The 12,233-nt window shown below is 46.4% G+C and overlaps 1 protein-coding gene across 2 annotated transcripts in view; it reads right to left on the minus strand.

Annotated features, from left to right (window-relative positions):
* TTC39B (tetratricopeptide repeat domain 39B) overlaps nucleotides 1–6,238 on the minus strand; it is a 609,447-nt gene extending 603,209 nt beyond the window's left edge. Inside the window, exon 1 of one of the 2 annotated variants that reach the window (XM_078675907.1) lies at nucleotides 5,677–6,238. In XM_078675907.1, the coding sequence (XP_078532033.1) occupies nucleotides 5,677–5,724 (48 nt within the window). In that variant the 5' untranslated portion in view covers nucleotides 5,725–6,238. The remainder of the gene's footprint in view (nucleotides 1–5,676) is intronic. The other variant, XM_078675910.1, reaches the window with a different exon arrangement.
* Between the last annotated feature and the right edge of the window lie 5,995 nt (nucleotides 6,239–12,233).

Consider the following 12,233-nt stretch of genomic DNA (forward strand, 5'->3'; position numbering starts at 1 on the left):
ACATCACGATACGTTGACCACTTTCTGCAGGCACCAGTACAAAAATTACCATCGTACATCAAAGACTCCGGTGATTTTTTAAGATGTGTAGCAAACATTGAATGGGAGGCTGGCCTCTCATTATTGTCACTTGACGTTGCTAATCTCTACACATGTATCCCACACAATCTTGGACTTGACGCATGTAAGCATTTTTTAGCACAGAGATCCATTTCACACTTACACCATACGGAAATGTTGATTGAAATGATGTATATCTGTTTAACCGAAAATGTCTTCCTCTTTGACAACAAAATATTTAGGCGAATTCTCGGTACATCGATGGGGACATGTTTTGCCCCTTCATTTGCAGGCCTCTTTATGGGGTATTGGGTAGAAAAGATGGTGTACCAGTTACCCATATTTGCTGAGAAAGTGATGAAGTGGGTCAGGTACATAGATGACATTTTTGTAGTGTGGAAGGGGACGGAGCAAGAAGCAACTGATTTTGTCACAATGTTGAACACTAACGACTACAACCTTAAATTCACAAGCCAGTGGTCAAAAGAAACACTGGAATTCCTGGACCTTAGACTAAGAATAGAGAACAATACATTGGAAAGTTCACTATTCAGGAAAATGACTGCAGGAAATAGCATTTTACATGCTAGAAGCTGTCATCAATATTCTCTTATCAATAGCATCCCATTAGGAGAATTTTTACGGGCAAAAAGAAACTGTAGCACAGAGAGTAGCTTCAATGCGGAGGAAGATACAATGACATCACGATTTCTAGTAAGAGGGTATTCAATGAAGGTGATAAATAAAGCAAAAGCAACAGCAGCAGAAAGGACAAGAGATTCACTATTGCAGAAAGATACAGCAGAAGATCAGGTAGAATCAGGAACAACTAGGTTTATCACCACCTACAGCAACAAAGTGTATACCATACGAAAATGTTTAGAGAAGTTTTGGCCCACATTACACACTGATCCTGACCTGACCAAATGTGTGGCACCTTCACCACAAGTGAGTTTTAGAAGAGCCAGATCACTGAAAGACTTTCTATGCAGAACTGTAGAACCCCCAAAAACCAAAATATTGGGAGTACAGGGATTTTACACTTGCAGAAATTGCAAGGCATGTAAACACAGCAGGAATAGGAAGGACGTTATTTTATCTGAAGGTAGTGCCCCTTTTAAGATTGTAGAACATACCTCATGCAACACGGAATTCGCAGTCTATGCCCTTTTCTGCCCAAAAGCCTACATAGGGAGCACTGTTAAAAAAGCAAAGCTCAGAATACTCGAACATTTGAGAGCGATAAAACATGGGGACAAGCAATACCCAATCGCTCGTCATTTTGAAAGTCATCATAAACAAAACACAGACCTGTTAAGTTTCTGTGTTCTTGACATGATAAAGCAAAATGAGAGAGGAGGAAATAGAATCCAGAGCCTACGGCGTCTGGAGTCGAGGCTTATCATACAGTACAGAACCATGACACCAAGAGGGCACAACTGTGACGAGGAATTAGAAGTACATTTGGGGTAGGAGAAGTCAGAGATTACAGAAATACAAATACAAACTGATTGTGAAATCCATATGCTTTTATATGCTTTTCTGAGCTAAAAGGGTAAAATGAAGAAAATGAACAAAATGTACCAATGTAAGAGTGTAAGTTTACCAGCTCTCAGAACTAGCTCGTTTTTAATCTGTTCACTGTTAGTGGAAAAGTTGATCTATTTTAGTTATTGATGTTTTAGAATAGGAATTAATAAGCTTTATTATTTTTTCTTTTTTGACAGACCGAACTATTCATGGGATTGAAAGAAAAAATGAGGAAGATGAGAATCTACATTAGAATTAGAATAAAACGATGTACCTTACAGTTGGGATCTTTTTCTGACATTTGAGTGCCCACTTGGGCATTACTAGTGGGGTCTATTTGGTAATATTTATACCTGTTAGACGAACTGTGGAATGATGAAATTAGGCCCACATGGGCAGTACTGTTATTAATCCACATACCCCTATAGAAACATCGTGATAGGTTATGACATTTGGGAAGATCCCTAATAAATATGTCACACTGACAATTTATCTCTACAGGAAGGGTACTTGTAAATTATAAAATATAACACCATTGCTTGAGAATGTTATGTGAAATTAACAAACAATGCTCAAAGGATATTATGTTGAATATGTTTTTCCACGAATGATACAATGTAGTCTGTCTTTTATGGCACTTGTAAACGAATCACATGTTTATTTAAAAACTGCTTTCACTTCACTGACGGTACTCGTGACCAAGAGACAGGGTCTCGAAACGCGTCGAGTGAGCTTTGCTTTTTTGTAAAAATAAAATCACTGTTAATGCAGTTGGAGTCCGTGGTGGTTGTTTTCAAAGGATTTTGGAAGCGAAGACAACGCTGTGAATATATATATCAAACACAAAAGTTTTCAAATTATTGATGGCACTCCACTCGAAGATTGTTTTTCAATTCTTTAATGATAACAATTGAGATCGCCTACGCGTTTCGAACTGAAGCGTTCTTGATCACGGCATAATTTTAGACAGTCAGTCCTTCTTCCCTTTCACATTATATACACATGTATGCAGCTGTGCATTGTGGGACTTGTAGTGCAGTTTTGTCATGTGTGTGTTTGAGCAATTTAATTCATTGGTCAAAATTGCGCATTTTTGACCAATGAATTAAATTGCTCAAACACACACATGACAAAACTGCACTACAAGTCCCACAATGCACAGCTGCATACATGTGTATATAATGTGAAAGGGAAGAAGGACTGACTGTCTAAAATTATGCCGTGATCAAGAACGCTTCAGTTCGAAACGCGTAGGCGATCTCAATTGTTATCATTAAAGAATTGAAAAACAATCTTCGAGTGGAGTGCCATCAATAATTTGAAAACTTTTGTGTTTGATGTAAGCGGGAGCCGGCCTCGATCCCGGTGATGGCACCAGCATGAAAGTGTTCCCCCTGCGACGAGGCAGAGTGCGAGGGAATATATATATATATATGAAACAAGTGCGAGGGAATATATATATATATATGAAACAATCTCAGTTTTCTCTCGCCTGGAGCCCAGTCACAGATACCGACGGCGCAGAAAAAGAGGAGACCCAAGTGCAGGTGAGCAAGTTTATTCAATCGTGGAGAAGGCGCACCTCAGCATTTATATATATATCCCCTTATCGACCCCATCCAAGAAATCTACCCTTCCTAATTTCTAAAAATACTTGTGCCACCCAAATGCCCCTAACAACCCTAAAAATACCATTGCCCTAAAAATACCATTGCCCTCCAAATACCCTTGCCCACCTTAATTAAAAAAACCTTGCCACCCAAATAACCTTGCCCACCCTAAGCCCTAAAAATACCCTTGCCACCCAAATACCTCCACCCTCCCTAAACCCTAAAAATACCTTTGCCCCCAATACACCCATCTACCCTAAACCCCAAAAATATCATTGCCACCTAAATACCTCCACCCTCCCTAAACCCTAAAAATACCCTAGCAACCCAATACCCTCACCCACCCCTAAAACCCTAAAAACGCCCTTTCACACACACATATACATATATATATATATATATATATATATATATATATATATATATATATATATATATATATATATACATACACATACATACATAAGTATATACAAAATAAAAAAAGCAGAGAACTCCGAGTAGTTTCAAGGTTAGGTGGAATGCAGCTCCTGTATAGAGCACCCTCAACACCAGTGACACTCAAGCTCTGCTCACCTCAAATGTCTGCTCTTCTTAACACCTTCAATGCTACAGCAATTCTCCCTGGATGCTGAACTCCCTTGAATCCCTTTGTTCATGATGAGCTCAGCTCGTCATGAGTACACGAGCAGTGTACTGCATGACGAGCTGAGCTCGTCATGAGCATGGAAGGGGTTAAGCATATGATTAGCATGGAATTAGCACAGTGCCATCAGCACCGAGATAGAAAGAGAACATTTTTTGCCATTTCTACAGCAAAGTCTTTAAGCATAGGACAGTGCTGTCCGTGCTGTCCATGCTGAGCTGTAAAATGACAAAAGCCTTTTATCACTCCACGCACAGTATTACAGCTTTGAATTGGTAAAATACCAACCAAGACTACCAGAAATGAATAGAAGCAACCCCTGACACGTGTTTTGTTCGTCAGAGAGGTATAACTTTGTCCAGACACAAGGGAGCACCTAGTATAAGTCAAAACAATACCCTTTCAGGCATAGAGTAACGAATAAAATGTTGCAAAATAGAAGCAGATAACTCTGGGTAGTTATAAAGTTTAGGTGAAAAGCAACTTCTGTAAAGAGCACCCTCAACACCAGCGACACTCTAGATCTGCTCACCTCAAATGTCTGCTTTTCAATCAAAGTCTTTAAGCATAGGATTAGCACAGTGACATCCACACCGAGATAGAAAGGGACAAAGTATTTTGCCATTCTACAACAAAGTCTTTAAGCATAGGACTAGCACAGTGCTGTCCAAGCTGAGCTGCAAAATGACAAAAGCCATTGATCACTCCAGACACAGCTTTGAATTGGAAAAATACTAATTCAATTTGGTTGTAATTGATGCGTGAAAAAATAACTGTGTGGTAACAGCCGCGCAGTAAACAAGGCTAGTTCCCTCTGAAAGCACAGTGTTCCACAAGTAGTGGGCAACTTGTAACAATCCAGTGTGCCCTGCAGCCCTTGGAAAGGATAGTTTGTGTCGAGGGAAACAAATGATTTAGTCACTTCAAAGAAGCCACTGAGAGGACAGACTGAGTTCACATCCGACCTCAAGCCTCGTGGTTTGGTACAGCCGGGTGGGGAGGTAAGAGCCTGCAGGTAGACCACAAGAGCTCAGCTCACAGAGGCTGTGCGTTCCTTACCTTTCTCTTCACGACAACCTGCATAACTACTAGGCAATATAAACGGCCTGAAGCGGCTACGGAAACACAAGCTGTACTCTTGGAACCTAGCAACCAAATGCATCACCTTTGCAGGGTTCGTCCGCTGCTCTTTTCCTCCACTTAAAAAAAAAAAAAGGCTCACACCACCTGGTTTCTGTCAGAGACCTCTGGTTGCGGAGGATCACACTAATTCAAAGGGGCCCGGGGCGAAAGTGAAAGGCTGCTTAGCCTTTCACAGCCCGAGGATGCGCTCCTGAAGATGCGGAGGGCAGCACGGCTAAGAGAGGCTCTCCCTCCTCCGCCCCCTGCTTCCCTCAGAGACGGCTCACGGAAATGACACTGGGCGAGCAAGAAACCTGAGCGGCTGTGCGGGGGCGTCCGGCTCGGAGATCAGACAGTCCAGGCTCAGGAACCCGGCGAGGCCATGCCCCGGGACGGTCCCCATCACAGAGCCAAGGACCGCCGGTGCTCCAATGACAACCAGAGATCTCCTGATCTTGGACGCCCGAGCAGCCCAGCACCGCCCAGCACTAAGCCACACCTAGTGGCGAAGGAACCTTCACAGGAGAGGTCATGTCGGGCACAGCCATGCACCTGCCCTCACCTGTGCACTTTCGCTTTCAGCCCTGGCATCTCACCTCTGTTTCATCCCTCGGTGCCAGGCGTCCCCGAGTCATGTCGCTCCGCCACACCCAGCCACCTGTGCCCCCCAGCCGCGCATCTTTCCTCCAGTACCTCCGTCTCCCTTACCTCATCGGCGTCATGCTCCGCCATCTCCCCGTTTCCAACAAGCGCCATCGTTCGAAGCAACAACTGCCGCTGCCCTGTATCCTCTCCCTCCTGCACCCCTGCTGCTGCTGCTAGCGCCGCTGTCTCCACCGAATGAGGGGCAGCGCTAAGCCCCTGGCTGCTGTCACCTCCCCGGCGGCACTGACAGCACCTCCTCCTCCTCCTCCGCCGTTCCCCTCGCACACTCCCCGCGGCCCCGCTCCCTCCCCGGGGCAGGGCAGAGGGCGGCGCTCCTGTCACCGTCTCCTCGTTCACTCACGCTTCCTTCCCCTACAGGGAGGGGAGAGCCGAGGCACGACACAAGGAACAGGCTTTGAAAAAGGCAGGGACACAATAATATACGCCGGACCGGCCTTCATTACAAGATGGGAGGCGCCTGCGTCACTTCACGCTCACCAAGCAGCGCGTTAGCATTAATTGTGCTACATAGGGTGAGGTGAATATTCCAGCGCTTGCTATTTGTTTCCACGGGCCTGGATTTCTATATCTCTTATGTGGTGGCAGGTACACCAGTAGGGTGAGTGACCTCCTGGCACGAAGACAAATTCTGGGCAGTGCCTATAAATTCGGGACAAAAGGTCAAAAATCAGTACAAAAGTTGGAAGAGGTCAATCATTTTATAAATAAAATAAATAGATGTCTAACACAAGTGCAGGTAGGTCAAAATAGGTTTATTTGCCTTTGCTCGGTACTGTAATATGTTATCCAAACTAACATTTATATGCAACTGAGCTTAGTTAAAGATTAAAAACTGGCAGACGTGCACACAAAGCAACATTCGACAGTGGACTTAAGGATGCGGCAGGATTTTGACCACTTGGCCAATATCCACTAATGATTGGACCTGAAGCAAAATAAATAAAAACACTTTTCCAACTAGATTATTGAGTACTCTAAAAATTCACAAAATCACCCTACATGCTTATATAAGTCTGCAGGGAAGTATGGTAATACTGCATTAGAAAAAACAAAGAACTGGTTTTCCAGTTAGTCCTGAACATTTTTAGGATGGCTAGAACCGCAGGGGCGCTTAATTCATTCTTTTCAAGCTGTGAGATCGAACCATTGTCCATCTAAACCACAAGTCATGAAAACTCCCGTATTTTATCACCACACTTCTTTTTATTAGCATATGTATATGTCATACGCATAAAAACGTTATCAGTGTAATTAATGCACTATTTTATAAATAATAAAACACCTTTTATGTACTTTAAAATCAGATGCCAACATAAAAAAGTTAAGAGTAAATGGAGTGTAACTAGTATTGGTGTCCAAGCCAGACTTTTCTAGTTTTGCCAAGGTGGGGCCGTTAACATCTCACATATACATCAAGATATGGTTGTAGGAAAGAGCCCCTTTTTGCATGGTTACCCCCCACATTTTGCCTGATGTTGATGCTCCTTGACTTAGCGTGCCCTGGGTTCCTGCCAACCAGGTACCCAGGGCTTATGTTCTTTCCCTAAAACTGTAATGTGTACCCCCAAATTGGCACCTCTCTGGGCACATGTTAGTCCCTTGTAAAAGGTACCCTAGGTACCAAGGGCCCTGTGACCAGAGAAGGCCTCTAAGGGCTGCAGCACTTATTGTGGAACCTAAGAGAGCCTGTACTTTTTTTTTTTTAATCATTGAAATTAACACACTTGAACATTCAAGCATTCTATTAGTACATCTCAGAACAGGTAAGATGTAATACACATTTATAAGGGTAGCCCAGTAGAATCATACAATGACAGGTCGTTTAGCGAGCAGTGGGGGTGAGATTGAGGTGGTCAGAGGTATATGGTATACAGCATCGTGAGCAGTTGGCTGGGGGAAGTGATTTTATTATAACTTACACTACCATTTAAGTTGGTATGGATTGGGGGCCCGTTTCTGGGGCGCTTGGGTCAGCATCCGTGTCATCTAGGCTTTAGAGGTAGGTGACCAGGGGGGCCTAAATGTCGTGTGGCCGGCTTGCGGGGGCATGAGGTTCCAAAATTCAGTCAGTTGTGTCTGGCTGTGTGCAGCATCAGCAAGCCAAGACTTGGTCGATGGTGCCGGTTTGCACCCCCAGTGGATCGCCACCCTATGTCTGGGCTACACCAACAGCATCGCCACCAGACGGCGGCTGGTGTCAAGAATCTCTTTGACATACCTGAGTAGGCACATGAGTGGGTCTAGTGTGATGAGATGAGAGGTGATGGCGCTAATCATCACACCCACTGTCTGCAAGTAAGTAGCCACTTTGGGGCGTGTCCAAGCCAGGTTTGCAAATGTGGCCTCTGGCGCAGAGCATCGCACACATCACACGTCTGCAGTTAAGCCCATTTTATGGAGGGCCATGGGGGTGCAATAGAGCCTGTACAGGAATTTGAGGTGTATCAGTCTCAACCTGTAGTTGGGGGAGAGTCTTTCGCTCTGAGTACAACAATAGCGCCACTGTTCTGGTGTGGGCCCATTGGTCAGATCCTCCATCCACGCGGAGCGCGCGCATTCCGTGTCAATAGGGGAGGTTGCTAATGTCAGAGAGAAAAGTCTAGTGATAAGTTTCCGATGCAATGTGGCGGTGTGGATATATTCCAGTGCCATGTTAGTTGGTGGAGGTGCGGGGAAAGTGCTATTTGTGTTTTTGCAGGTCGCTCAGATTTGATAATACAGTAGTCTGTCTAGCGGGGTGGGTGTTGCTTCTTCAGTACGCACAGGGAAGGAATAAACGACCCATCTGGGTAGAGGTCTGCATTAATGCATATACCGAGTGACTTCGCATGGCGCGCCATTCCTTTGTTATGCAGCGGGGGAAGGAAGGGTTCTCTGTGAGTTGCATTGATGGTGCATAAAAAGTGTCTGTGCCTGTTTGTTTACGAAGGCCCTCCCAGGCCCAGCGAGTGCACTCCACAGTGTTAATTCTATGGCAGGACGGAGGCTCAGATTATGCTTTCTCAATTTCTTTACTGAAAAACACAGCAGCCAATCAGTACGAAGTAAAGAAATAACAAACTACATTACCCATAAACCCAGGGTAACCATAGAGTATGTGAATGTATAAATATGGTCATAGAGGTGAACACTTCCTCTTTCTTTGCTGCTTCGCACCCAGTTAAGTGCCTTTATCCTTTTCTAATATTACTTTTGAAATGCACTGTTGTATTTAGCAAAACGCTTACTTGTCTTGCATTTTCTCACTGTGTGCGCCCTTTCACGCCGCTTGGCGTCCTGTTTAGCGGTCACTGTCCTCGTTAGTAGAGTTGCTTGAGGTAGTTAGCCTCGTTTGCTGTGTCGCTTTTGAGAATATTTCTGGAGCGTGTGTTCTCACCTCCGGTGTCTTTTTAACGCGTTTTCGCGTTGTTTTGTGCTGTGTGGAGCGGGAGAGGAGCTGGTCGAGACGCGCTTCCCTGCGCACATCTCTCCCTATTCGGCAGCGTCTTTGCGCATGCGCAAAGGCTTTGTTGACACGCCGGTCGAAGGCGTGCATTTTCCTCAGTCTGCTTTTGACAGGGACGACTGAAACAGCTGGCGCTCGTTCGCGCCTGCCCTCTTGCTGCCGTTTGAGCTCCCTGACGCCCTCTTGGACTAGATATCTTGGGGGGTTGTATAAATTGTTGAATAGGCTTTGCCTAGAGTGGTTGCATTGCTTGTTTTTGGTGCAAGTCCTCCCTCCGCAAGTCCTCCCTCCGAAATAAGCACCGCTGTTGGGAGCGGACTCACTTAGACCTCTTGACACCCTGGGGAACTGCGACCGCCATCTTGGGTGAGGCAGGGATTCCTCGTGGCGACATTCGGCCAGCGCACTAGCCTTGGAGACCGGACTCCACGCCCTACTTAAGGTGAGCATCTAGGCTCGCTCGGCCTTGAACTAAGGCACTCGAACCGCGCTCCACGGAGATTTAGGCGCGCTCATAGGATATCTGTCAGCGCTCTCGCGCTTTTAAAACTGTCACCTTTAAAATAGTGTAATTGCACTTTTTGTCTCTACTTTTGGTAGCGCTTCGCGCTTTTTAATATTGTTTCGTTTTTATTGTGTAAATAGCATTTTTGGGACCTGACACATAGCGCTTACCCCACATAAAAGGCAATAAGCACCGCTGTTGGGAGCGGACTCACTTAGACCTCTTGACACCCTGGGGAACTGCGACCGCCATCTTGGGTGAGGCAGGGATTCCTCGTGGCGACATTCGGCCAGCGCACTAGCCTTGGAGACCGGACTCCACGCCCTACTTAAAGCTCGCCATGACGACGCGCAGCGGAGACGCGCAGCGGAGTCGCCGGACTCACGCCGGAGTCCAGCCAGAGTCCTGCCCGTCTGGGCTCGTCCGGGCTCAGACGGGCCTAGGGCCTGGTACTATGCCAAAATCACCGCCACTGCGCCGCACCTACTCAAGAGAAGAGTTATTTGCACTACGCACTAACCCCCCTGAAACCTACCCTATCAGCAACATGGGTACTCGGGGATCACCCCTACGAGGATTGGACGCATTGCTTCCTCCTCACCTAGATAAAAGCACCTTGCTCTGGGGCCTGCTTAACTGCAGGTCACTTCCGTGTCACGCTGTGGAACTTAATATTCTTATTCAAGAGCAAGAACTGGATATCTTGTTTCTGTCCGAAACGTGGATTACCTCCAGTTCTGATGCTGACATCATACTTGCCCTCCCCCCAGGCTACCTCATATGTCATCTGGATAGACCTGAGGGACGAGGAGGCGGACTCGCTGTTATCTATCGAGATAACCTTAATTGCAGGGTTTGGAAGGGTCTTGTGGCAGATTGTGAGAGTTGCCACTTTTCTATACAGATATCGCCAACGGTTACACTGGCTGGCCTGCTGATCTACCGACCCCCTTGTAGGGTCGGCAACTTTGTAAGCTCTGTGATGGAGACGGTAACACTCTTGGCCACATCTACATCTTCCTTCATTGTGCTAGGGGATTTGAATCTGCATTTTGAGGACACTGCAGACATGATTGCTGCAGATCTTAAAGGAGATCTGACTGCTTGTGAGCTCCGATTAGTCAACACAGGAGCCACCCACGCGAAGGGCCATTTGCTGGATCCTGTCTTTTCGAACATCCCTAGGCTGAGGGCCAGACCTGCCCTTCCGCTTCCATGGTCAGATCACTCCTTAGTGTCGGTGGAATGGCAAATCAATCTGCCCTTAAAACCGACATCTCAAGAGGTCGTGGTGGACCGGATATGGTCCAGACTACCGATTGGTGACTGGACCCACGACTTGGCAAACTCACAACCTACATTTGAGTCGGACCCGATTAAAGGAGATGCTGACTTCAATAGATGGTTGAACGCCTCGCTTGATGTCTTCATCCCGGTGAAAACCTTACAGAAGAGGGAGAAACGAATTGGTTCCGCTCCCTGGTTCACGGTTGAGCTCCGCCTGCTTAAAAAAGGATGCAAGAAACTGGAAAGGGCTTGGAGGAAGAAATTTGATGCTGCCAAGCGTAAGGACTACTGGACAGCGATTAGAGCCTATAAAGCAGCCCTCCGCTTGGCAAAAGCACATTTCTTTGAGCAGCGAATACAACTTGCCTCAAACTCCTCCAGGGAAACCTTTAAGGTGGTGCAAGAACTGCTCAAAGTTCCCGAACCAGCAGTCACCCATGACCCTGAGAGGTGCAAGGAGTTGGCCGATTTCTTTCATATTAAAATTGTAAAGATACTGGACTCTTTACCCCAGATCGCTATACCGCACGGGACCCAAGAAGAATTTCCCCCGATTCGGGTGAAAGAGTGCCCTATCTCCTTGGACACGTTCGGCCCAGTTTCAGAAAGTGAAACGTTAAAAGCTATAGCTTCCATAAAAAGCGGCTCCCCTACGGACCCAGTCCCTTTTAAAATTTTAAAGCAAGCAGCAACCGCGGTGGTAGGGCCCATTACGGACCGGATTAACGCCTCTTTCTCTCGTGGTTTGGTGCCACCCACCTGGAAAAAAGCCGTGGTCAAGGCTCTTTTAAAAAAATCTAACCTTGACACGGCCGAGTTGGCCAATTTTAGGCCCATTTCTTTGTTGCCAGGCCTCAGCAAAATTGCTGAGAAGCTTGCAAACCATCGACTGTCCAACTTTCTAGAGTCGAACGGTCTGCTCCGAGACTCGCAGACCGGCTTCCGTCCCGGCCAAGGCACCGACACGGCTCTCCTGGCTGTCGTTGAGGAGTCAAGGCGCATCTTAGATTCGGGAGGATCAGTGGCAGTGATCCTCCTGGATCTGAGTGCCGCATTCGACACCGTCAACCACCAGGTGTTGACTCAACGGCTTTCAAAGGTGGGTGTGGTAGGAGCCGCGTTGAAATGGCTCTGTTCATTTCTGGAAGACCGGTCCTACCAGGTCTGGGAAGGAAGCAACAAGTCTCCATCTATTTCTCTCCAGTGGGGGGTGCCGCAGGGCTCGTCCTTGAGCCCAACATTATTCAATGTCTATATGGCCCCCCTGGAGGATGTGGTGACCCCTTATAACATCAAAATCATCAGCTATGCTGATGATACTCAGCTGGTGGTCGCCCTTCCTCAACTGGTGGAGAATCCTGA

The sequence above is a fragment of the Lissotriton helveticus genome, chromosome 2_1 (genome assembly GCF_964261635.1).
Source record: "Lissotriton helveticus chromosome 2_1, aLisHel1.1, whole genome shotgun sequence".
In the NCBI taxonomy this organism is placed as follows: Eukaryota; Metazoa; Chordata; class Amphibia; order Caudata; family Salamandridae; genus Lissotriton; species Lissotriton helveticus.